The 25,774-nt window shown below is 37.3% G+C and overlaps 2 protein-coding genes across 3 annotated transcripts in view; one reads left to right on the forward strand and one right to left on the reverse strand.

The window, feature by feature from the left end:
• Positions 1-5,535, reverse strand: part of LOC106025864 (translation initiation factor IF-2) — a 17,981-nt gene extending 12,446 nt beyond the window's left edge. The window contains exons 1-2 of the mRNA XM_063257587.1: positions 4,168-5,535; positions 1,895-2,017 (exon numbers count right to left, since the gene is read on the reverse strand). Of these exons, the coding sequence (XP_063113657.1) occupies positions 4,238-4,975 (738 nt within the window). The 5' untranslated portion in view covers positions 4,976-5,535 and the 3' untranslated portion in view covers positions 1,895-2,017; positions 4,168-4,237. The remainder of the gene's footprint in view (positions 1-1,894; positions 2,018-4,167) is intronic.
• Positions 4,692-24,764, forward strand: Plekhf2 (pleckstrin homology and FYVE domain containing 2). Of its 2 annotated transcripts, XM_063257586.1 has the most exons (3): positions 4,692-4,832; positions 15,229-15,293; positions 22,169-24,764. In XM_063257586.1, the coding sequence occupies exon 3, from the start codon at positions 22,183-22,185 to the stop codon at positions 22,927-22,929; it is 747 nt and encodes a 248-aa protein (XP_063113656.1). In that variant the 5' UTR covers positions 4,692-4,832; positions 15,229-15,293; positions 22,169-22,182; the 3' UTR covers positions 22,930-24,764. The 2 variants fall into 2 exon arrangements, with proteins under 2 accessions (XP_063113656.1, XP_063113655.1); XM_063257585.1 differs by lacking the exon at positions 15,229-15,293 and having other exon boundaries at positions 4,695-4,832.
• Positions 24,765-25,774: the final 1,010 nt, after the last annotated feature.

The raw sequence follows: 25,774 nt of genomic DNA on the forward strand, positions 1-25,774 counted from the left end.
TTTATTTTCATTTTCTGTTAGTTGGTTCTAAATACCCTGTAATACTGTCATTCTATTGAATGGTTTTACATTGTCTTGATATGTTCAATGCTACAGTATATGAAGTTATACTCAATTTCAAGGAAAGAGACACTATGGCAACTACTTTTATGTCAGGATATCTTGTGGTGAAACACTGTTTTGCTTAAATGGTTATGTTCTGACCTGTGCTGTTTTGTTGTTATGTCCTCTTTTATCTCAATCTCCTTTTTTATTATTTTTTATTTTTATCTTTTTAATTAAGGGAAAATATAAATAAAAAATAGCAGGATATATTATATTAACCCACTTTGATTTCTTGTTAACTTGATTTGAAGCCCTGTATTGCTCTCATCATCTTGTTTGCACTGATTTTTACTCTATTCTGTTTCGTTTGATAGTACCAAGGTTGAGAGTATAAGTAGCAACTGTGAAGACAATAAGATTCACTATGATGCCCATTCTGGTTTGACTATTATCTTCTTTTGAAGTCTTGTAATGTCTCCAATGTTTTGGTTTTATTGGTTTTGTTCTTTACTGTTTTGTTCAATTTTATGATAACTGATGATATAGGCATTTCTTTTTAAGATAGCAAGAGGCATTATGGTAACTATTGTTGATCACTTTGTGTTCTGTTTTTACATTATGTACTATGTCCATCCTTCTGATTTGACTGACTCTGTTTTGTTATGTCACATTTGGTTTTATGCTCTTCAAAAAAAAGTAATAAGAACTGTGGGAGTAATAAAACCCAAAATGTGTCAATGTCATTGTAAAAAAGAGAAGAAAAGAAAGTGCTCTAAAGGATATAACTGCATGTATATTTAAGCATATAAGATAGATAACCATAATACTGAGTTTTGTTGGATCATTGAACAGAACTGTTTGCAGTCTCCCTGTTTGAATGTCCACTTTATATGATTTAATTTTGTAACTTGAACAACTAAGATGACAATATGTAATCTATTAACTAGTGATTTCCTACTGTTTATTTTTTTGAAATTCTGTATAACTTGTACCCTTTTCTGTTTTTTTTCTCCTTAAATAAAATTAAAAAAAAATAACAATAACATAAGGAACAATAGCCTAGAAAATGACAACCCTTGGTAACTACTAGTTTGCTCCTTTAACCAAATGAAGTTTTATAATCAATTAACAACATCTAAAACAAAACAGAAAATTATGTACAGTTAATGTCTCCTAAATATGTTGACTTTACTTTCAGGGCAGAAATTTAAAAAGGGGTCTGAGGAAAAAATAGAGAAATAGAAGAAGAGAAAGAAATTAGAAGAAAGGCTAAGGGACAGAGGAAGATTATACAAGATTTGAGAAACTGGTGAAGAAAACAAGAGGGAAACAAAAAACATAAATAAGAACAGCATAAAACAACAGAAATAAAGCTAGGAACAATGTCTATACGTGTATAAAAATAATAACAAGCAAAAAAATCAAAGAAAGAAATGTTCACTTCAAGGATGTCTCTGCTGTCATTGGTAGACAGAGGGACCAGACAGTATCCAGACACACGTTAGTTGATCCCAGCAAGCCTGCTGTAGAGTTATAGCGGGGTGTTAGTTGATCTCAGCAAGCCTGCTCTTTTGTCTCCACTGAAGTTCAGGCTCGTCCTGGTTTCTCCTTCTGAGACTGGGACCTGAGTTGTTCAGTCTACAACACCGCAGGTGCCTCCTGCCAGTTTAAACTTGGCTCTCTGACTCTGGGTGTCTCCCATGGCTGCACCTCACCCTGACACTGGAATCCCCCTCGATGGAGCCAATCCTCTGCTGCTCTGAGTCCTGAGTTCAGCTGGCCCCTTTCCAAATGGCAACAGCCAGTAGCCCTCTCCTGAAGATGTGTGAATTGGATTTGAATCACTCACCAGTCAGTGCACTCTATGGCATCTTCTGCTTCATTCCACTAGAATGTTTCTTTGTGGAGGCCTCTGGAATCACCGGCAGTTAGCTGCCTCTGTAGGTTTGAGCTGCTTCTCTCACACTGGGAGCTAGGATCAAGAGGAAAAAATGCCCTTTTCCACACCCACTTCTGCATTTCAGTCCCTTTCTTTCCTCTCCTGTGTTCTCCAGTTCTCACTTCAGATCCTTGCTGCATCCTGGAGACCCACTTACCTGCATTGTCCAATGGTCATATGGTCAATGTGGCTAAAGAAGTAAAATTTTAACTTAATGAAATTTTAATTGAGACATGTGGGCCAGGGATTTAGCTCAGTGGGCATAACTGTCTGCCTGGCAAGCTTGAAGTTGTGAGTTCAATCCCCAGTGCCAAAAACAAAACAAAACAAAAAAATCCCAAAGACATGTGGCTAGTGTTCTGTTAGCCCTTCTCTAAACAAATGGTCTTCAAATTATGGAGCACACATCCCAGAGAGAGCACAGAATATGTAGAGTACAGATAGAAAACATACCCTGCTGTGTATTTAAATCATTATTCCTGGCTTTTTGCATGTTTTACAGGATTAAATACCCAACAGGAAAATTTTAGTAAGTTATATTCATATACATATGCTGTGTTAATCACTTTCCTCTTGGCTGGAACACAATACCCAATATCCCCAATTTAAAGGAGGAGAGGTTTATGTTGGTCCATGTTTCAGTCCTTGACTGGCATCTCAGAGAGGTACAGCAGGCAAGAAACTGCTCACATCATGAAGTGGGGGAGCAGATAGAAAAGGGCAGAGCCAAGGAGGGAGACATGATATCTTCAGGTCATGCTTCCTGTGACCACCCCTGCCGACCAGGTTCTATCTCCTCACACCAAGACTGCTGTACAGCCTCCATTATCTAATCACCTTCTACCATTCCCATCTCTGATCTCATGAAGCTTTGGGGAAACGTAAGTGTTAACCGTTACACATATATACTACATAGATGTTAAATAATTAATTTTACATTTCCCTAGCACTTAACATGTAGGAGTGTACTTCACAAATACTAATTTATTTAATTTTCATAAGGATGCTATGGGGCAGATATTTTTACCAGTGTATTTTACAAATGGAGAAAGTAAGATAATACTTGGAGATACCCAAGGAAACATAGTTGGTGGCAAAGCCAAGATTTTGGGTACAGTAATTCTGGCTTGACCTATGCACTGTACTGTGCTAAAAAGTGTATTTGGCAGAGGGCAACAGTCTTGTTGATATCTGTGGGTGACTAAATATGACTAATGCTTTACATCAGACCTTGGGAAACCAATCAACTATACCAATTCCTAATTTCAAAGTTTAAGGGAATTATATTTTTAAAAATTCAATCCCTTTTTCCATGAAAGACTGGTGTTCATGCCACTAAGGGTAAGGCTGAGTGAAGATGGAGTAGGGTGACAGTGAAACATTTGAGCGTGCCTACAGAGACAGCTTAGAGCTAACACACATAAAGATCATGATCCTATAACTTTTCCTATTAAATGGTTCATGTTTGCCCATTTTGCTCTAGCTATAGCTAAAATTTAGTTGGTTTCAGAGGCATTGAAATAGGGGAGGATGGGAAACAGAAAGCTTGGAGAACTGTAGGCGGAAGTGCAGGTGGAAAACAGGCAGAACTGGAACCTGCCTGCTTCTTTCCCTTTAGCGCTCTAGGCGCGCTGCTTGGTTGGTAGTGGCTCTATTACCACAGTAATCAAAAGTTTTAAAACTCCTGGAAATACAAAATTGAGCAAACTCCACTTCCACCTCCACACACATTTTGGTTTAAAAGTATATGCCACTCTTTTCTATCCCCATTGCTTGGCTATCCCTAGTATCTTTGATCTCTTGGCACAGTGTCTACAGCGTTTAGCAAACGGGTTTCGGTGTAAACGAAGGAGGGCACATTTAACATTGTACGTTGCACTGTGACCACAGCTTCTAGGTGTATGAGCTAGGTCATCTGAGGTCTCCTGTCGCCAAAGAAATATGGGAGAGACCAGAATTCTGAGGGATGCACTTAAAAGAAAGCACGTGGGGACGAGGAAGTAGAAGCTTTAGGGAAAACAAAGCGACACATGACAGGTAGACAGGGGCGTCTTGCTGCAACTCAGAGCTAGCAAATTGTTTAAACTGATACCTTTGGGCACCGAAATCCAAACAAAGCCTGCCTGATTTTTTTTTTTTTTTTTAATTTAAAGACAAGGACTCGCTGTACGGTTCCGACTGACCTCGAGCTGACTCTAGCCCAGGCTGGCCTAGAACTCGCAATGATCCTCTTGTCTCAGCCTCCCGAGTGCACTACCACACCCGGCGGGATTTCCTTTCATTTTTCCAGTGTTGCCGAGAACTTTGCTGACAGCTGAATAGTGTCTTTTCCAAGGACTTCCCCAAGCCGGCAGCTAGGAGCTGCGCCCCACGCGCTGCCCACAGCTCCTTGATCGCGTCACCGCAATTAAGCCAGGGGAACCCCCTCCCCGCCCCCAGGGCTGCGCAGGTGGGCGCGGCCTCCCCCGGGCCCCGCCCCCGAGCGCGACGCGCGGGACGGGAGGGCGGGGCGAGGGAGGGGAGAAGGGGCGGGGAGCGCGCGGGGTGGTTCGCCTGCTCTCGTGCCTGCGCCCGCGCCCGGCGTGTGGGCTGGGGCTTGTCCGTGCGCGCGCAGAGAGGCCCGCCCTGGTGGCCGTTGTGGGCTTCGACCCGAGGGGCGGGGGCGTCACCTGCGAGCGGCGGAGCCGGGGGCCGGCCGCGTCCGGATCCCGCTGGCTGCGCGGGGCCACAGCCGTACACACCCTGCGAGGCCGGGGCTGCGGACGGGCTAAGCCGCGCCCGGCGTCTGCGACCAGGAGCACTCGGACCTTCGGCGCCGCAGCCGCTGCCGCTGCCCGCGCCCGGCGGGGTAGGTGCGGGCGGGTTGGTGGTCCGCGGGCGGCCGGCGGCGGGGAGGATGCGGCGGGCTCCGCCGGCGCCGCCCCCCGCGGTCCCGGGCCGTCCGCGGCGCGGGGAGGTGTCGTCGGCGCGGGCGGCGGCGGCGGACGCCATGTTGGGGTCTGCGAGAAACCGGGCGCTCGGAGCCGCGCCCGTCGCCGGTTGCCGCCGCCTCGGGGGGCCGCGGGGAGGGTCGGCCCGGGGTGCGGCGCCCGGAGTGCGGCGAGAAGTCCCGGGGCTTCGGGCCGGGGTCCTGGACGCGGCCGGCGGCGTCTCTGGGCCGCCACGCGTTTCTGTCGGAAAAGTTTGCGGCGCTGGCGTCTGTGGGGACGCCGGGCTGTAACTCGGGCGGCGGGTTTTCTGTGGCGAGCGGTGAATAAAGGCACCGCACGACTTCCTCTGAAAGAAGCGACGGTGTCACTTGGAGGTTTTTTAAAGTTTCAGTCTTTGGTCCAATTTATTTTTTCTGCACGGAGTGTAATCAGAGGCCGTGAGCCCGAGGAGCCTCGCGTGCAGGCGGAGCGAGCGAGGGAAACGGGCCCCGCGACCCACGGCCTCGCGCGGACCTGCGGCTCCGACTTGTCTTGTGTACTCGGTCACTTTGCCGGTTAAGGCGAGCTGGAGACGCAGACGTGGGCTGAGGACGTATTCTCTTAGGAGTAAGGCAGAGCGGTCTTGACGTTTCAGATTTCCCCTTTGGCTCCTTAAAGGTGCTTTTGCTGACCTTGTTCTGAGCATTTCCCTTTAACTCTGCTGGAGCAGCTCGTGGGGTCCTCAGGTTAATTCAGTATTAACAAATTTCTATTAATAAAATAGAAAATTTTAATCTCTTCGGGTCATGACAGCCCTGGGAGGTGAACAGTATTACGTTACCTGTTTGGAAAGCACTTGTAATCGCCTCAAAAAACAAAACTGGTATACTGACTAAGAATTCAGCGTGAACTACCAAGCAAATGAATATAAATTCATTTTTAAACAGAGGCACTTAACCTTAAAGTTTGTAAAGTGTGGTGAAAGGGCTCTGAACCACAAATACAGTAAATTGTAAACCAAGTCTTGGAGAACTTCTGTTTTTACTCCATCATAGGTAAACATACACCTTTTGCTTAGTATTGACTACCAGTTTCCTTAGTTCTTAAGAGCGCCTTGTTTTAGTTGCCTTCAACATACTTTTTTTTGTTGACCAAGAGTTAAGAGTTGAACTGACCTAATTTAACAAATTTAGCAGCAAAGCTGGTATTGAACTTGAGTTCTTATGACTGAAAAATTTTCATTGTCCCTGTTGTGTAAGTTTGTTTATAACTCATTTCCGTGGAGCTGTCTTGTTTGTTCTTAACGCTGCTCTTTCAGGTTTGAATTTAGCTGTTAAGTATGTTTCCTGGAGACCTGATTTAGAAGGGGTTTTGTAGTAAAGTTTTTTGGTACTGGGGATCGAACTCACGACCTAGTGCTTGCCAGGCAGGCACTTACACCACTTGAGCTAAATCCCTGGCCCTAAAGTTTTTAATTCTTAAAATACTCACTTTAACGTATACTAGTTAAAATATTTCCACCTCATCTTCTATTGCACTCCCTTTCTCTCCTCAGAAATGGATTCAACTAAAAGCACTGTACAGATTGGTAATGACACCTCCTTGATTGACAGCAGGCATCACATTGTTTCTGATTTGCCTCCTCATCCCTAACAAGCTGAGAACATAACAGATGCTCAGGAAAGATTTGAATAGATGAGCACACGTGTTTGTGTCTTGTAAATATGTTTCATGAATTTATTATAAATTCCATAGGTGCAGTGGTTAAATCTCTTCTATTAAGTTTTCCATTAATGCACTGGTTTATCCCCTCAGAATTTACCTTCATAACTGAATGAATTTTGGCCTAAGTGTGCAGAACTTGAATATTTATGAAATTTCCAAGTAAATCAGTGGGCTGAAGTATTTAATCACTGGTGAATGAAGAGTGGCCACAGATCACCAAAAGGATTATTATTAATTTAAAGTGTGACTGAAACTTTCCACTTTCATAGAAATATTAATGCTTTAATATTTTAAAGGATCATTTTTATGTTTTTAGACCCTTTAATAGGACAAATCTCTTTATTGTCCTAGCCAGAACTGTCTTACAGTTTTAGAATGTTTTGCTTAATGAAGGCATATAGAAGTTGCTTTTCTAGAGGCTGGGGATTTAGCTCAGTGGCTAAAGTGCCTGCCTGGTAAGTACAAGGTCATGAGTTTGATCCCCAGTACCAAAAAAAAAGAAAAAGAAGTTGCTTTTCTATTGATTGAGAGCCAGCTTTGTACTTCAGCTGCCTGCCTGACAGCAATGTGTGTGCTGACTTAACTGAATTAAAAAATACTTAATAGGTGTGGTTTTTTTTGGTGTTAATTTCAGTTGCAAAATCTCTGTTAACTGTAGGATTTGGGATTAATTTCCAGCAGCCCTCACCCAAGATAAGTTTCTCCTAGTCAGTCTGTAAGCCATATGCTAGTGTGCATAATATGGGAAGGTCCTGGGAAGAAAATAAAAGGCATTCAGATTGGTGTTTGAGTGTACCAGGAAGAAAACAAGTGTGTATAGGGCATACTGGAACAAATGAAACAAACTGAAAATCCTGGCCTCTGCTTATTGCTAGCTTTTGATTGTTATCTTCACTTCTCTAAGTTTCACTGGAGAAATTTGTGAAATGGACACAGAAGTATTTACATCATGGGGTTTAAAGATTTACTAAGATGTTTTGTTTGTGGAAATGCCTGACACCTGATAGTATTATTTTAGCAAGTGAACCGGGTGTGAAGAATCAGTTTTAAATTTTAAAAGGGAAGTAGCCTTTAGAAATAACCTAGTTCAGTTCGCAAACTTGGCAGGGCATTAGAATTTCCTGAGGAGCTTCTAAAAATTACTTACGTCTATTCTGTACCCTGAAACAAAACAGAATTTTTGGGGTCAGAGTATAGTTTAGCTTCTCCTCCCTTTTTTTTTTTAGCACTCATGATTTACAGCGAGGGTGAAGATCCTTTGATTTACCTCCCCCTTTTTTATTCTATGTATTTGTGGTTGAGTAAAATGTAGAGGTTAACTGTCAGCCAAATTTCTATAAAGGATGTTATTGCAAGTGAAGACAGTGAAGTACATTAAATAACAGTTATATTCATTTCTGGCTAGAAAGGCCACATTTGAAACTAGGGTTCATAAACTCCAGTGAGCTTCACTTCCTCTTCCGCAACCTATATATATATAACTATTATGAACCTTGTCATCATTCAGAACCACTCTACCTAGAATAAACTCCTGTGGCTCACTTGCTGTTTGTGTTTTTCATCATACTTGGTGAAGCAGTTCTTTGTCCTATCATCTCCAGTCCCTTCCATGCTTTCTTTTCAACCTTCATCTCTGTAATTTATATTCTAATTATACTAGCACACTCACATTACATATTTCCCTCCTCTTCTTCCTTTTTCTTCTTCTTTTTTTGGTGTTATACTAGGGAGTCAGTCCAAGGCATTAATATTGAACTCCATCCCCAGCCCTTTTTACTTTTTCATTTTGAAGCAGTGTCTTGCTAAATTTGCCCATCTTGGTGGAACTTGTAATCTTTTTGCCTCAGCAAAAAGTGCTGGGACTCTTTCCTCCTTGACCTTTGATGGATATAACTGATCAATCCTTAACCTGTAAATATTACCACTTTTTCTACTTCTGTCCCCATCCCTCATCTCCCAGAACGTCACACAGTGGTGACTGTTATGTATTTGTTTTCCTAATATTTGTGTTTTAGCTCATTTCTGTTTTTACTCATCTACAAGTTGACTTATTTTCTCTTTTCATCCTCCTAAAGTTGCTAACAGATGACCTTGTTTCCTTCAGCAATATTTGAGATTTTATGATGTGAATTTTCTGTTTTCTTTGCATCATCTTCATCTTTTTTTCATGTGTGGAAGTGGAACTGTTTAATTTTTTGCGTATGTTTCAGTCAAAAGGTTTTTGTATTCAGCCATCATATTTTTTATTAATTTTACATGTAGTGTATTTTACTTGCATCTTTCTATACATTTTCACATTTGTTTATTTTTTTCTTTTTTTGGGGGAGGGGGATGTAGGTCAGGGCTGGCCATGAACTCACTATGTAGCCCAGGCTGGCCTCGAACTCACAGAAATCCTCTTGATTCAATGTTCTCAGTGCTGAGATTACAGCTATGTACCATCATGCCCAGCTGTCCCTAAATTTAAGAGCTTTTTTCTTTTGTCGTGAGAGATTATGTGTTCATTATAAAATAGCCAGGACTAACCTTCTGGTATATAACACTGTAGTCTTTTAAAAAAATCAAACAGGTTTATACTATATGTATTGTTCAGAAATCTTTTAATAAAATATTTTAACAGCTTTCCACATTAAGTATTAATCTGTGTTCTTTTAAAAGCTGCCTGAAAATCCATGGATATGCCATGATATATTTAATTAGCCTTCTGTTGTTAAATATTTAGGTTTTTGGCTTTTCAGAGCTGCAGTGAATTTCATATGAATAGCTTTGTACACTGATCTACTATTTTCGTATATATTGTTGGAAATAGAAATGTGTAAATACTGTCAAGATGATGAGAACCCATTTTTCTTGACATTTTAAAGAGGTGAATAATATATTATTTTGAATTCTTCTTTAATTATGAATGAAAACCAGCATTTTCTGTTTGCTAGTCTTGAAATTGCCATTTGTATCTTAACATACATTTTTATTTTTCTTATGGAATTGCAGAAGCCCATATATATTAAGAATGGTGGGCTGGGTGTGATGGTACACACCTGTAATCCCTGTACTTTGACAGGCTGAGGTAGGAAGATTGTTATGTTCAAACCCAACTGGGGCAATTTATCATGACCCTGTTTCTAGATAAAAGTAAAAATTAAGTTGGGATTGTAGGTCATTGCATAGGCCCTGTGTTTAATCCTTTGTGTGTGTGTGTGTGGCAGGGTGTATTGAACTTTTGCCATATTTTACAAATATTTTTAACTTTTAATGTTCCTCCTTCATGTTTAAAATATTTATACAGTAAAATATTTTCTTTTATGATAGTTGACTTTTCTATAATATATTTAACTATTCCTTGATGACTAGAAATTCAGGTTTTGTTTTTTTACTACTAGAATTAATGCCAGAAAGCATTTTATTTATATGTAGTACCCTCTCCATTCCCCTCATTTATTTCTCCAAGATAAATTTTCATGGGTAAAAATTAGTGTCAAAGGTCAAGCTTTCTAAAATATTTTATCATATATTACCATTAGTCCTCAAATATTCCATGTTCTACTGCTCGGTGTGACCTTGTGGCAAATTATTGCCATAAATGTTAAATGTGAAATCACATTAAAAAGATTCATTTTGCTCTCTTTTATGCTATTCTTAATTCCTTTTGTTCTCCTGGCTTTTAAGGTTTTTTTTTAATTTTAAAGAGAATAGAACAAAAAGCAAAATAAAACAAATCAGAACAGAACAATGCAAGCAACACAGGATTTCAAAACAGGACAATAGGAAATGAACACTGGTTACCATAATGTCTCTTGTTTTCTTTGAAGTAGTTGTCCATATCTTCACACATAATGAATTCAAGCAAGACAAAATAGTATAAAACCCATCAAAACAAAACAATGAGTGTTACAGGCCTTCAAAACCAGACAATAGGAAAATCAACAGTGGCTACCATAGCATCTTTTATTCTCTTCAGAATAGTTGTCCGTACCTTCACACATATTGAAATTAAATAATATAAAACAGACTAAAAGCAGTCAAAACAAAGAATAAAAGCATTACTGGACTTCACAACAAGATGATAGGAAATAGCAATGGCTACTGTAATGTCTTGTTTTCTTCAAAGTAGCTGTTCATATCACAAGTAATAAAATCAATTCTTACAAACCCTTTAGATGAAGTTCTAGGCATGTATAAGCCTATACATGTACATCTATCCTTTCTGTATTAGAGGAAAAACAAAACAAAAACAAAAAACAAAAAATTAGGAGAAAAGAAATGAAAGAGACAAATAACAACAAAGAGCCCAAAACAATGACAGTATAGACCCTCAAAACAAGGGGGTACGAACAAAAAAGAATGAACAGAATGAACGTAACTAAGGAGGTTTGCATAGTTACCTTCAAAAGAGTTACTCAGGTTACCAGATATAAACATGGAAAATTGATCTGATCCTATGAATGTTAACTGTTTTGTTCCAAGAACTTAACAGAATTAGTACCACAGTCATCTTAGCTATCTTAAGTGTGTATATACAAATTTATCTTTTTTCTTTTCCTTTCCTTCTTTTCTCCTTTAGTTCTCCTGTTTTTAAACTAGGTTTGGCCCCCAAGTTTAGCATCCTGTGTCTTCCACAGACTAACATCTCTAGGTAGATGATAGCAAATCTCTATGTCCTGGAACTCTTTACTTAGCTGGGCATCTCCGTCTCAAAGATGACTGTCTTTTTTTTTTGGTTTCTTGCGACAGAATCTCACCATGTAGTTGAGGCTGACTTTGAACTCACTAATGAAGGGTTTCAAAAGAAGTGTGTCTCAGAATAACAACTTCTCGTCAAGGTATCCATCCAGTGGTACTCACACTTCAGTTTTATTTCATCCACATATTCAGTTAGTTCATAAATCTTCTCTGCTATTCCTCAGTGATCTTTCTTATTTTCATCCTTCCCTTTTCATTTTTGCTGCCAATTGTGTTTCAGGCTTTTGTTATCTTCCATTTGGAGACTGCTGTAATACTCCTGACTGGTTGGTCTCTTTGCCATCAAGCTGCTTCCTTATATTCTTTCTTTCCTGTGTACTGCTTCTGTGTATTGGTTAATGCTTTCCTATTTAAAAACTTTTGTCTTCTGTTGCCTGTATAATAAAATCTAAACTCTTTAATCTGATGTTTATTTTGCAGTTTGTTACCGTCTTATACCAAAGTTTTATTCCACTACCATACCTTCTCCTGGCCTTGCCACATCCAGCCTGATCTCTCTGGGTAATAGATTATGTATCATCATCTGCCTTGACTTGTGCCAAATATTGTAACCCGGCTCATTTTGGTTCAAGACCCTTGCATTCGTACTTCCTTAAGATTGGCCCCTAGGAACGGGGGATTTAGCTCAGCGGCATAAGCACCTGCCTTGCAAGCAGGTGGTTGTGAGTTCAATCCCCCCTAGCGATAAAAAGAAAGAAAGAAAGAAAAAAAGATTGGGTCCTAGATATCTCACTTAGTTAAAATTACATCACCAGTCAACTGTAGTCAAGTCCTTTGGCCTAGGACTTTCATCACTCTTTTTAAATTAAATGGTTGTTTTAGTTTGACCTCTGCTATTTTAGAGTGCACTGATTTGAGTTAATCATATTCTTTAGTTCTTAGCCTCTTACAGAGAGGTACCAAAGCTCTTATTTTCTTATTTACACCTGTCATTGTCTTCCTATAGAAATGCATGAATTAAATGTACTTACGTATCAGACTTTAATACTGCTTTGCACAGAGTAATTGGTCAGTACAGTAAATGTTTGGGTACTTGAAATGTGCATTGAAAATTATTTGTTTTATTTGCTGTCATATTACTTAGACTAAAAATCAGGGGATTAATTTTAATTTTGTTCTTTATATCGTTATTGTAATTCTGCATTTGAATTTATTCTAGTTCTGTTTCAAGCTTCAGACTGTTCATTACTTTCTCTTCTACTTTTATGATAACTTGATAAGTGAATTCTGCTTTAGCACGTTTTACTTTCACTGCACTGTCCCTTTATTTACCAAGTTTTTGTCTTTCAAAGTTTCACTCACTCTTTCAGATGTTCAGATGTTATATGCCCCGTGTGCCACTCTTACTCTTTCCTTTTTCTGCTGCCTAAGATTGTTGCTATTTTTATTATAACACGTAACTTCATTGTGCTTTATATTAAAACTTGTGGTATGTATCTTAATTCCTAGTGTCAGCTTCATTCTTTTTTCATATCAGGCCTAAAGTTTAGAATGTACTGAGCAGATTGAAACTATTTTGAATGATACTAAAGAAAATTTGTTAGGGTTGTGATGGAATGACCAGTTCCAACAGTAGTGTTTTTTTTTGTCTTTTTCTTTTTTATCAGTACACACTTGCAAGGCAGGCGCTTATGCTGCTGAGCTAAATCCCCAGCCCCCAACACTAGTGTTTTAATGGAGCTTCATTTTTCAAGTGTGGTACAGTGTTTATTTTACAGCTGTTAGCATTGTTCAACTGCCTTTATACAAATACTTTTTCAAATGATGCAGTTTTTAAAATCTGAATTTTGTTGATGATGCACTTATTTTTTATTTACTAGCTGAACAGCTGTGGTTTTGGAGAGAGAAAAGTCTTTTATCATCAGATTTGAGTTTTTTTTTTTTAAACAGGCTTTGCCGTGCTCAATACTTAATTTATAATTAGATATAGTTAAATGAATGCTGGGCTTGATGCCTATAATCCCAGCAGTTGAGAGGCTGAGGCAGGAGGATCACAGCAAGTTTGAAGCTAGCTTGGGCTATGTAGTGAGTTCAGGACCAGCCTGAAATGCAATGTGACCCTCCCTATTACACACACAAATAAGATAAAAATAAAAAGTGTAGTTAAAGGACTACATTTGCTTGTGATTTAAAAATCTGTATCTAGTAAAGCAGTTGATGTGTATGGTGTAGTTCCTGTTTTTTTTTTGTGTGTGAAAATTAACAGATTTGTAGTGAGTGTAGTTCCTGATTTTTTTTTGTGTGTGTGAAAATTAACAGATTTGTAGTGAAATCTTACATTTTTTTTTAGCAAACTCCAGATTTTTGAAGCTGCTGTCATTTCTAACTGCTAATATTCAACTCAGTGTACACTGATGCCATGTATACTTTTGTAGATGCTCTTTGAAATACAAAGTTGTACCATATAACATTCTTGTTTTCAGGAACCTCCAAATCAACTGAGAATAAGTAGTTACCTAAGTTTTTATAAACATAATAAACTATAAGTACCATAAAACAGTACAAATACAATGGTATGAAGATTTAAAACTCAAATAGTATCTGACTGTTAGTTTGTGAACTGTGTGCATCTTGAGGGACTGATGAGATTGCAGCAAATAGAGAAAAGCAAGAAAGAGAGAGAGACATGTTGAGCTTTCAGGTAGCAAGGAAGCCCAAAGCATATCCTGGTGAGCTAGATTGTTTTACTGTAACAAAGAGAACATATAGAAGTAGATGGAGAATAAGTTACAGCAGGTTAGGACTTGACTGTTGAAAGGCTTTGAACATCTGGTTAAAGATTTTAGATTCAATTTTATGAACCTAGGTATCAGATTTTTAAAATAGAGTTATGTGGTCATGACTAGTGAAAAAACGTTAATTTTACCTTAGGTAATAGATGACTGGCGCTTGAAGGACTTACAGAAAACAGAGTCTATATTCTGTATTGTCCTGTGGTTTTGAAGAATATAAGCTCCCCAGTGTAGTTGTGCTGGTTTTTCAAATATTCTAAAATCTTAACTATGATTTAGTTTTTATATACCATGATAGGGTTTTCTATTGAAACTGCTTTGCTGATTACCCTCAAATAGTCATAGTTCTACTCTTTGCTCCCTTTTAGTATTTGAAGCCTTTTGAACAGTTTATTCTTTTTTTTTTTTTTATCGGTATCAGGGATCGAACTCATGACCGCACACTTGCAAGGCAGGCGCTGATGCCGCTGAGCTAAATTCCCAGCTCCGAACAGTTTATTCTTATCATGTATTTAATTTTTAAAAAATTCACCACTTTTACTAAGTACATGATCATGATTCACATGGATGAAGTATTTCTGGATCTTTCTAAAGGTGGCAAGATGCAATGATAACATGTAAACATTAAAAAAGAGAAGAAAAATAGCTGTGAAGTCACAGGAAAATTACTTAGTTTATGACAATTATTTTGTAAAATGGATATAGTTTTATTTAACAAAATTGCAATTATTAAATGAAAGAGTAAAATGTGAATATGTGTAGGTGCTGAATAAATGTGTTTTCTTTTTTATTTTGAGACAGGGTCAAGCTCTTATAGTCCATGCTGGTCTTCAACTTTGGATCTTTCTGCCTCAGCCTTCTGAGTGCTGAAATTATAGGCTTGTGCCACTACACGGGGCTAATTCTTTCTTTCCTTTCTTGCCTGAGAGTATAAAATAATACTTAAGCAAGAGGCATATTTGGTGCCTCGTAGAGATTTTGAAAAGTAATTATAACTTCTTTCTATATGTGATTCAAAAGCTTGACGTTTTATTTCTTCTCAGTTCAACTTTAGTAAGATTAAACATAAAATACAGTAATTTATCTTTTACTTTGCTTGCCTAAAAAATAAACCTATTCCTTTTACTTATTTCTGCAGTGAATACTCTGATGGGTTTGTCACAATGGCAGAAATTCTAGTGGAAAGGGATTCTTATTGATGGAGTAAGTAGTAAAATGTACAAAAATTCCAAATTTATTTTGCTAAATTTTCAAATATTTCTTGCTGTATCCTAATTTATTTAGATTTTTTATCTAGAATTCTTTTGATTATCTTATTTTGGTTATTAGGTTAAATAACTCTCAAAAGTAAAAAATGTCTTTATCCCTTCAAGTGATAGGTACTCAAGAATATTTGTTGTTTAGATGATGCTTCCAGGGTGAGTAGTTGCTTTAATACACATTTATCCTTGGAAAAGGTGCCCTTGGTAGTTTGTTGCTAATTGGTATGGGGTGAGGGGTGAGGCAGGGTGTGCTGGAGATTAAACCCAAGGCCTTCTGCACAGAGCTATACCTCTGTCTCTGTCTTTTTAAAAGATTATTTATTTTTATTTCACTTTCTTTTTGGTCTTGCCTTCTCCCTTTACATTTTCTGTAAAGTCTCAATTCAGAAGTAACAGGAGGGCCAGGGATTTAGCTTAGTGGCATAAATGCCTGCCTGGCAAGTACAAGGTTCTGAGTTCGATCCCTGGTATCCCTCCCCCTCAAATTGGTTCAGAAGTAACAGGAGTTTTAAATCTTGATTAATGTTAATCAAAACATTATCTCAAGTTAGTAAAAATTAGTTTGTAGGCAAATAAGCTTACTGTAAATCAGATGTGACCCACTTGCTATCAAAGGATCATCATTTTAAAGACAGTACAGACTTTAATTCAAGGCAAGAGGGCTGGTGGTGGCGGCGGCGGCTGCTGCTGCTTTTTAAGAACAGTAATTTGTATGAAGTCTGGTGTCTGAGGCAGGATTAGAATAATCCAAGTCTTTTGATTTGTTGTTCATTGGTTTTTCTGCTGTGTCACACAGTTGAATACTGAAACTTACTAATATCAAATATCATGAGTGTGTGTAAGAAATAGATTAGTTTTTGTTTTAGACTCACAAGGACGAGATAAGAAGTATTGATTTTCAGTTGGAAGAACTGGGATGTAGTAGTCTATGACAATTGAGTCTCATCTGTTGTAAATAGAATCCTTTGTCTTTTAAAAAAGTTTTTATGTCTTGTATTACATTTTTAACAGGTGGTAGACACCCCTGTTAAAGAACATACTACTTTAAAAACAAGATTTATCAAAAGACTTGGATGGAGCATGAACAATTAAATACCATTCTTGTCTACAGTTGTGAAAGAGATAACTTGATACTTTGATAGCTTATTTTAAACTGATTATAAAAGGTGACTTTGTAAAAAGATAGGTTATGCCATAGTTCTTACATTTTAACCATAAGTTAAGGCTGCTAGACACTATTTGCTGGAAAAGAAGGCAAAGAAAGGCAAAGAATATCAGTTGGAAAATTTTAAATATAGTTGTTTGAAGTGGCTGGATGTGAAAAGTACCATAAATACAGTTCTGTCAACAGTATTAACTAACAGTTTTAAAAGATTAGATTCAAAGTGGTAACAAAAAAGTACAGTTTCTGAGAAACTACTTGTAAAGAAATATAACTACCTTTTTTAAAAAAAAGGAAAAGAAAGGTAGTCTTTGGTGAGGAGACACCTACAGAATTACTGAGTAGTAAAAGAAGATATGACCCCTGGGAAGAGATATTATCACCCTGCCTGGAAACACTGAAAACTGCAGATAGATAGTCATCCTTCTGCTTAAAGTAGTGTTACCTTCCACAGTGGAAATTTTGTAAAAGGTAGCAAGAATCTTAAACATTTTATCCCTTGTAACCTAGTAATTTTCTTGAAATTCCTCCTGAAGACATTATCCCTGCCACAGGATGGAAACATTTTCTTTCTGACTTTCCTGTGTTTCCTGATACTCCTTTCCAGTAAAAGGAGAAAGTACTCAAATTGGGCCGGATTTTTGCAGTTCTGCTTCCTCTTTCCTTGCCCCCTAAGAGTAAAATATGCAAAGGGGGTTGGGGTGTGGCTCAGTGGTAGAATGCTTGCCTAATATGGGTAAGGCCCTGTGTTCCATCTCCAGGACTGAAAAAAACAAAACAGGAAAAGAAATGAAAACACGGAGAGGAGAGGAGACTGAATCTCTGGTGATGCTTAATAATCTTGGGTTCTACACCTTAGAAAAGTGTTTGAAGCCCAGTATGGTGGCACAAGCCTGTAATCCGAGCTATTTCGTAAAATTTGGGTTTGGGCTTTGTGGGGAAAGACGTCATCTGCTTAGACTCTGAGTTAAAGGATAGTATTCTCATCTACTTAGTAAAGAATGTTGTTCTTTGAGGTACCTAGCAGTAACCGAGGTTAAAGTATTTTGAGCCAGGCTTCTTTGGAGTGCACCTGTAATCTCAACCTTCTGGGAGGGTGAGGCAGGAAGATCATAAATTCAAGCCCAGCCTGGGCAATTTAGCAATTTAGCAAGACTGTTTCAAAATTCATAAAAAATAAAAATTATGAAAAAGGACTGAGAATGTAGCTCAATATGAGGGCCCTGGACTCAATAACCAGTACTGCCAATAGACAAATTGATGATATTTTGATTTCCTATTTGATTACTACCCACTTCTCTTTTGTCTCTCTCCCTCCTTCCTCCCTTTGTGTAGAGCAGGATTGGTGTACTCTTCCAAAATCCTCTAGTTAAGTGATTTTCATGTCAGACACATATAGAAAATATTTCAGAACCAAGAAGATAATGAAAAGGGATCTTAAAGCCATGGGCCTTAGGTTCTGTGTGTTGTTTATTTTCAAATACTATGTAGGTCCCAACCCATGAATAAAATCAACCAAGTGGGCTGCTGGGTCCCTAAAATAAGGATAATAGAATATGTCATTCATCATTTAAAAAAAAAAATGAGTGTGAGTTTGTAACTTGCTATATGAGGTATATTTATATGGACACTGTCAAACCTAACTATTTGCTTTAGCCAAATGCTAATTAATAATGCCTCAAACTTCTCAGTTGCATCATTCTTAAATAGGGAGGAAGATTTGCAAACAAAGATTCCGCGTTAATATATTGCAAAATTTGAGCAAAGAAACATTATCAGGAGTCCAGCTGATGCAAATCATGACACAATACATTAGATGATTTGTTCAAGTTAGTATTCCTATGTCTTTCTTTAATATTTTTAGTTTGCAGTGAAGGTCCAGAGGTTAGTAATAGCTTTTCCAGAGTTCTTACAGAGTCACTGGAATTTTAAGGAACAATTTAGTGTACCATAATACACTGTTAACAGCACAAATCAGATTTGAGCCCTGTTCTAATATGACAGCCTTGGCCAACTTACTTAACCTCTTTATGGCTGTTTACTCATCCATAAAATAGAGCTAATAGTGTGCATAAGGTTGTTCTGAGTAGAAAATGAGGCTGTGACTGCAGAGAGCTCGCACGTTGCTTGGATTCAGTGTTAATTCTACACTGTTTTACCAATAACCTGTTTTTGTTCCTTAGTTTTTCCTGCAAGTCACATTTTAGCTAATACTATTTAATGCTTCTTTGGAGAACAATAAAAATTTTAGTCACTTTACAGGTGTCTGAGATGTTCAAAATCAGAATATAATAAATGTGGAAAGATAATATTTGTAGTATTGCAGTGGTTGCCATAGCAGGAAACTCTTTTGCATGATACAAGAGCTAATAACTGTATATTTAAGTGGGTGGAATCAATAGTTGATTGAGATGGAGTAATAGATAAATAGTTCTTTGAAAGTACAAACCTATTTCTTGCCTTCGGGCCTTTGTAGTTGTTACTTTCACCTGAAATAGTCTTCGTCCCTAACTTTTATGTTTACCTATCTAGTATCACCTTATTCAGCAGAAAAGCACATCGTGTTAGAAAGGCCTTTCTGTAATGTGAGGGCAAACCTCCTGATCCCCAGAAGTTGATTCAGCTGTTCTGGCTGGCTAGGTGAATGATCCCTTCCTTCCTCAATGCTCCATGTGCCTCCCTCCTGAAGCTGCGTGATTGGTCGAACAGAGTGACCACTCCCAATAAAGGAGGTCAAGGGTATAGAGTAGCTGTGGTCCCCTGCTAGAACCTTGAAGCAAGCTCTCAAGAAAGGCTTATAATTCCTGAATGTGTAATTGGAGTGGTTTCTAGTTGATGTGCTTAAAAGCACTTCTTAAAGTGGCTTTATTTAATTATTACATGGTTCTTGATTTTGTTTCCTGTTTTCTTACCTGAACTAGAATAATACCTGAAGGGCAGGAACTTTACCTGTATTGGATATTATTATTTTTCCTGCACCTAGGTATTTTTCAGTACCTAAGAAACATGGTTGAGTGAATATAAAGTATGAAAAATTATCCGTGAATATACTTTCCAGACGGTTGATATGTACTGCCTAATTTCTAATTTTATTTTGTTTGTATACATACACATTTATGAGTAGCTATGATTATGTCTTTATAGTATATTTCATTAAGTCTTAAGATAGACCTTTTATAATTTATGTTTCTGAAGTTGAGATGACCCTTGATTGGGATCAAGGGTATCCTTTTATTTGGCAGCATTATTTCGTTTATCAGTGACAAAGAATGAAGATGTATTGAAATCTGTAGCATATTAGGTGTGATAAATATATGGTATATTTGAAACAAAAATGGGGTCAACTATTTTCCCCACATGAATAACTTAAGCCTTTCCTGATATTCAGCCTATCCAGGCTGATATTCTTACGTCCATCTCATTCTCAGTATATATGATTAAGGATATACTGATTAATTCCTCTTGATGAATATATGAGCTTTTCCAGTTTTTCCTGTTACATTGTGCTGTACTGAATACCCTTGCATGTATCCTTTATGCATGTGAGTGAAATATGTTTTGATTAGATACCTAGATTCGTAGGTACACATATATTCTGTAGTATACATGGGTAACTGTTGCCTCATATTCTCAGAGTTTCTACATCTTAAGAAATTTAAAAATTTTAATTCATTTCGTAAAGAAAAACTACCCTGGTGTTTTAATGTCATTTCTTGAATTATTAGAAGATTGAGCTTTTAAAAAATGCTTATTAGTTTTTATTTTCTGTTATGTAGTATACGTTTGCCTAGAATGGTAAACTTTTAATTGACTGGCAGATTCCACCAATTAGAGAAAACCTTCAAAGTCTGGAACTATGAGATACTCTTGGGCACAGCGTTCAGACCTGACAGAACCCAATCTTGTGGGGGACAAGAGAGCTTTATAAGGACCCAATATTGGAGGAGAGAATTCAGGAGTAGTAAAGATGATAGTGTTTTGGAAGCCATTTGCATTGGTACATGTCTGTCATCCCAGCTGTTCAGGAGGCTGAGGTAGAATGGTAAACATTTGAGGACCGTCTGGGCAATATAGCAAGGCCCTGACTTTAAAAGTTTGAAGGGCTGGCAGTGACTCTTGCCTTGTATGCACAGGGCCCTGTTGTTCAATCCTTACCATGACCCCCCCCCCCCATACACAAAAGTTTGAAAAAAATATTCGTGTATAATGAAAGCAAAAAGCCAAATAGTATTGTCAGTTTGTAAAACTGATGGCTGGAATTTACTCCATGCTGTTAGTTTTTAATCTTTAAATAGTCCTTTTCTCAAATGTTGTTTTTCTTTAATATGATTTGGTTCTTGTGTAATAATTTAGTAGGTTTTTGTTTTCTGTGGTACGTGGTTTGAATTGAGCTATATGCCCTTAGCCCTTTAAAAAATACACGTTTTTTAAAAAAAAATTTGAGGCAGGATCTCATTAAATTGCCCAAGCTGTTAATGAATTTGTGATCCTTCTGTTGAACCTCCCAGAGTGCTGGCATTGTATGCATGGACTGCCATACCCAGCTAGGATAGTAGGTTTGAAGTAGGACACTACTCAGGGACTTTAGTGAAGTCAATATTAGATATAGAGATTAAATCTATGATGATTAGATTAATATTTCTTTTTTTGTACATTGTTAAAATGTTCTTGTTAATGTTTCAAAAATGGCTATCAAATCTGCTTATTAGAGTTCAATAGAGTCTGTGGAGGAGACAGATTTCAGTCTTCTGGTAAACTGAAGCTAGACAATACAGAGTATGGTAAGTGTAATCTAGTATGGGAATTTAAAGAATGCTCCATAGAGGAGAGAAGATAATTTAAACTGAATTTTGAAGGATGAGTAGGAGTTAGCAAGAGTACTAAGTAGTAAAGGAAACAAGAAAACCAGGCATGGTGGTACACACATGTGTAATCGTAGCACTTGGGAGGCTTAAGCTGGAGGGTCCTGAGTTTGAGACCAGCCTGAGGTGAACATATCCTTTGAGATAAGGAGTGACAGGAAAGCTAGGTAGTTAAGCAGGAACTGAGTAATGAATGACTTTGAATACCATGCTACAGAGCCTTTATTTTAAAGGTTAAGGGGAATCATTTTGAGCAATGTCAGGGCCACATTAGCCATTTAGAGATTATTGCTTAAGGATTCGTTCCGAGGCAAAAAAGCAAAGAGACACGTTGGGAAACAATCTGGTAATCAAAATGAGAGAATTAAGAGCTTAGCTCAATAGGAATACTTTATTGAGAAAATGGTAGTGATTTTCTTACTTTGTGTAATATTTGGCTAATATTTTCTTACTTTGTGAAATATTTGGTAAAATTCAGGGTCATGGTAAGATTAAATTTTATAGAACTGAGTTTATTATTTCACACAGTTGGCATTAATTGTCCAGCTTTTTTTCACTCTTTTATATCTGTAAAAAGTTATACTTTTATAAATAGTGTGTTACTTTTAGATGGTTAGTAAGTCTTTTGATGATTATAAAAATTAAAAATTGTTAACCCTTTTGGTGTGCTTAATTATCTTAGAGGGAAGGACTATTACAGCATTTGACTTGGTGAAAATCAATGCTTTGTTAGGTTGTGTAATTTATAATTTCTGTGTGTTAATTTCATTTTCTTTTTTTTTTTTTTTTAAGGCTATTAGTGAAAGATGGTGGATCGCTTGGCCAACAGTGAAGCAAACACTAGACGTATAGGTATAGTGGAAAATTGTTTTGGAGCAGCTGGTCAACCTTTAACTATACCTGGACGAGTTCTTATTGGAGAAGGAGTCTTGACTAAATTGTGCAGAAAGAAGCCCAAAGCAAGGCAGTTTTTCTTATTTAATGATATTCTTGTGTATGGCAATATTGTCATCCAGAAGAAGAAATACAACAAACAACATATTATTCCTCTGGAAAATGTTACTATTGATTCCATCAAAGATGAGGGAGATTTAAGGAATGGATGGCTTATTAAGACACCAACTAAATCATTTGCAGTCTATGCTGCCACTGCCACTGAAAAATCAGAGTGGATGAATCATATAAATAAATGTGTTACTGATTTACTCTCGAAAAGTGGGAAGACACCCATTAATGAACATGCTGCTGTCTGGGTTCCTGACTCTGAGGCAACTGTATGTATGCGTTGTCAGAAAGCTAAATTCACACCTGTTAATCGTCGTCACCATTGCCGCAAATGTGGTTTTGTCGTTTGCGGGCCCTGCTCTGAAAAAAGATTTCTTCTTCCTAGCCAGTCCTCTAAGCCTGTGCGGATTTGTGACTTCTGCTATGACCTGCTTTCCACTGGGGACATGGCCACGTGCCAGCCTGCCAGATCAGACTCTTACAGCCAGTCATTGAAGTCGCCTTTAAATAATGTATCTGACGACGATGATGATGACAGCAGTGACTAAAGACACATTTTGAAATATTTAATCAGGTGTGACTGTGTGACTGTGAGAAATCAGTTTTAGGGAAAATGTAAAATTCAGAGTGCTCAATTTCACTCTAGCCATGACTTTGCCTGAGAAACTTTCAATCTGTGTGCCTCAAATGTAATCCGTAGAAAGTAGGTCCTCCCTCCTTCTCCGCTCCCCTATACTCTTCTTCAGGGATAGACTGTTTGCAAATAGATACAGTTTTGGTTTCTTGTTCTTGTTTGTTTCTAGATTGTTTTCTTGGAGAGTTAGGAAAAAATGTTTATTTACTAGATTCTATACCACATTACTATTTTTATTTCAGTTATATGCAAAAACTAAAAGCCCAGAAAGATGGGAACAGGAGTATAACATGAATAATTAATAATATTAACTTTTTTCTAATCATCTTAATGATTATGATGCAAGTGACAAAAATACTGTACATGATTTGGAAATACTTTTTCACTTTTTCTTATGCCAAGTGGTGCCTTACTGTAATAGCACTGTTACATGAAATATAAGTCCTTACTGTCTCAGTTTTTGGTTTAAGAAACAACATTGGTGCTCTTTGAAGTAAAAAAATGAGTGTTTATGAATGGGTATAATTAGGAGTACTTTTGATCTGACATATAAATCACTAAATTTAGAAGGTATCCTTACATGAACAATTTTTCCATAAAATTGTTGTGATTATATTTATGTTTTATAAGTACCAAATGGTAATTGCCAAATTATACTTTCTAGAAATTTGATATATTATCAATTATTTAGAAATGTCGTATTACATTAGTTTCTACTTTTAATAAGATATTTTTAGATAAAAATTCACCCACTTTATTTCTAGAATGAAAAATCTCATGAGACCTTTGACAGTGAATCTCTTAAAAATTCCATGATAGAGTACTGATTACTTAGTCTTGAAGATTCGAAAGAAATATGTAAGAGTAGTGAAGGCAAACCACGTAAAATTTGATTAGAATTCATATCTGAGGAAGTGTTGTCCAGTTCAGTGTGAAACTAGCTTGAATTTGCAAATAGTGTTATATTTTTTAAAATTTTGTAAAGACCAATTTCTATTTTTGTAAAACAGTTGTATGTTTTATGTGTTTCTGAAATCATTTTGCAATCTGTGGAGATAGAGTAGCATTTGATACTTCTAAGTCTAGATTGCTTTTGAGATGTAATTTTCACTTTTTGCTTCTGAGGCAGCCATTAGGTTGAAAGTGTTTATCATGTAAAACTTGATGCATTTTGCACTACTGGTTCCATTTGTATGCTGCAAATAACTAGTTTTTCAAATATGGAAAATCAGTCTAAAGTAAGTTCTAATTTTTTTAACTTCTAAATTAAAAATCTGATTATTCTGCAAATATCATGAGGTTTGATTCAATAATGGGAAATTCTTTGGAATCTTTCTGTTTGATTAAGGCACTAATTTTACTTTACTGTTAAATTTGAAAGCACCTGAGGTATACAGATCTCTTTGTGGAAAATGTGAAAGAAAAGCACAACAGAAACTAAGGGTTATTTTATTTTATTTTACTGTAGTTGCTGTTTGGTTTTGGCTGGTTCTAATAGGTGGGTTTTTTGTTTCTAAGCAATATATACATATAGTCAATCAACATCTGAAAAGTTCCATAAAACCTGAGAACGCGAATGGAGACTTGCTGGTACAGAGGAACCTAGCAAATTCAGAAACTAAGGGAAATGTTCTGAGATAACATGTGGATTGTCAATCTCTGGTGACTCTTTTTACAATAAAAAATATTTTGCAACTTGTTTTCTGCGTTGTGCTAAGATAATAAAGATATTATGCATATTTTGCCTCATTACTGAGTATTTGATGAGTGCCTACTACATACCAGGCATTGTTCTGCACAGTGTTAGTGGTGAACAGATACTCTCTTTTTTTATGGAGTTTACATACAAATAGAACCCAAGATGTGTTATTTTTCAGAATTAAAATTTTTTAAAGCTGTTCAAAATCTTGGTTATATATAAATGTGAAATAATTTTGGTGATTTTTCATGCTGTTTTTCTTGAATGAAATTTATTTGGACTACCTAGTGCCTTAACTGAATTGGAAACTATTACTATAAAGTAAACAGTATTCTGTAGATAAAAAGGAAAAATACTAAGTTGAACATCCCCTAATACAGAAATTCATACCTTTGGGTCAAGTGCATAACATGGCCATAGTTAATATAAAATTATATGTTTATTAAAATTATGTCAAGGTTCTAAAAGTACAGCTTATGATTCTTGGGAATCTTCCAGTATTTGTAATCTCCCCGTTGGGTATATTAACTTCATTCTTAAATAAATGTGACTTTAATCAGTGTGGTAATGATTATCTACATATCCACATGTATTACACTGCTATATATTTTATAAGTGAAATTTAATGGTCATATGTAGGATGCAACTACAGTAAGACCTTGGGTTGTAACTTGTTCTGTGAGTGTTGTGCAAGATGAGTAAACATTCTTCATAAATTTTAACTTGATAAATGAACAATATCTTACAACATGAGTAGTACAGGTCACAACTGAGCCAATGGTTTTTTTTTCTCATTCCCTCCTTCCCTCTCTTCCCTCCTCTCCTGTCTCTCTTCCCCTCCCCACTCCTGCTCCTTTCTTTGCCAGATCATGGATAATCATCTCCCAGCATCAAGAAGCTATAGAGGGGAGGTTGTCTGCGGAGAAAAAGGAGTAAAAGGCAGAGCAGTCCCTCACTTCAAATGAGACTGGGGAGATGCATAAAATGTGGGAAATTGTGAAATTTTGTAGAACAGCATCATCTGAATAATGCTGTAGCAGTGGGAGCAATGAATGTGTTT

This window comes from Cavia porcellus, unplaced genomic scaffold (genome assembly GCF_034190915.1).
Source record: "Cavia porcellus strain 051 isolate PalLab524CR breed Dunkin Hartley unplaced genomic scaffold, mCavPor4.1 scaffold_10, whole genome shotgun sequence".
In the NCBI taxonomy this organism is placed as follows: Eukaryota; Metazoa; Chordata; class Mammalia; order Rodentia; family Caviidae; genus Cavia; species Cavia porcellus.